The 582-nt window shown below is 35.2% G+C and overlaps 1 protein-coding gene across 2 annotated transcripts in view; it reads right to left on the reverse strand.

The window, feature by feature from the left end:
- Nucleotides 1-582, reverse strand: part of LOC107699551 (sorting nexin-27-like) — a 24,181-nt gene that overhangs the window by 1,797 nt on the left and 21,802 nt on the right. For both annotated transcript variants that reach the window (XM_016500848.1, XM_016500847.1), the window contains exon 11: nucleotides 84-143. In XM_016500848.1, the coding sequence (XP_016356334.1) occupies nucleotides 84-143 (60 nt within the window). The remainder of the gene's footprint in view (nucleotides 1-83; nucleotides 144-582) is intronic.

Consider the following 582-nt stretch of genomic DNA (forward strand, 5'->3'; position numbering starts at 1 on the left):
CAGTCTGGCGAGTAAACAAAAAAATTTACTAGCCAATGGCGATTATATTGCCAAGGTGTGCGTAGAGGGTTGGAAGTACCCACCTCTTTTCTCCATTTGAGCTCACAGAAGACTCTCTCGAAGCACTCGTGCATGTAGTTGAACTGGAAAGGGAAAGGCATTTTTAGTGCCAGGGCTCAATGTGTTTAAAAATGTCCAATTATGAATGTTTAAAATGGCAAGGCTTAAAATATATGTGTGACACTGGACCACAAAACCAGTCATAAGGGGTCAATTTTTTGAAATTGAGATTTATATGTATAAATAAGCTTTCCATTGATGTATGGTTTGTTATGATAGGACTATATTTGGCGGATACAACTATTTGAAAATCTGTGGAATCTCATATTACTAATCATTAATCATTAATCAACATCTGGTTATATTTACTGTAGGACATTTACAAAGTATCTTGATGGAACATGATCTTTACTTTTTACTTACCTATTATGCTCTTTTACAAAGTCTTGATTTTGTTTTGGGGGTGTACTAGAACATGCTCTCATGCTTGGTGGTTCGAAAAACGCATTATTTTTCACATAA

This window comes from Sinocyclocheilus anshuiensis, unplaced genomic scaffold (genome assembly GCF_001515605.1).
Source record: "Sinocyclocheilus anshuiensis isolate Anshui unplaced genomic scaffold, SAMN03320099.WGS_v1.1 scaffold670, whole genome shotgun sequence".
NCBI lineage: Eukaryota > Metazoa > Chordata > Actinopteri > Cypriniformes > Cyprinidae > Sinocyclocheilus > Sinocyclocheilus anshuiensis.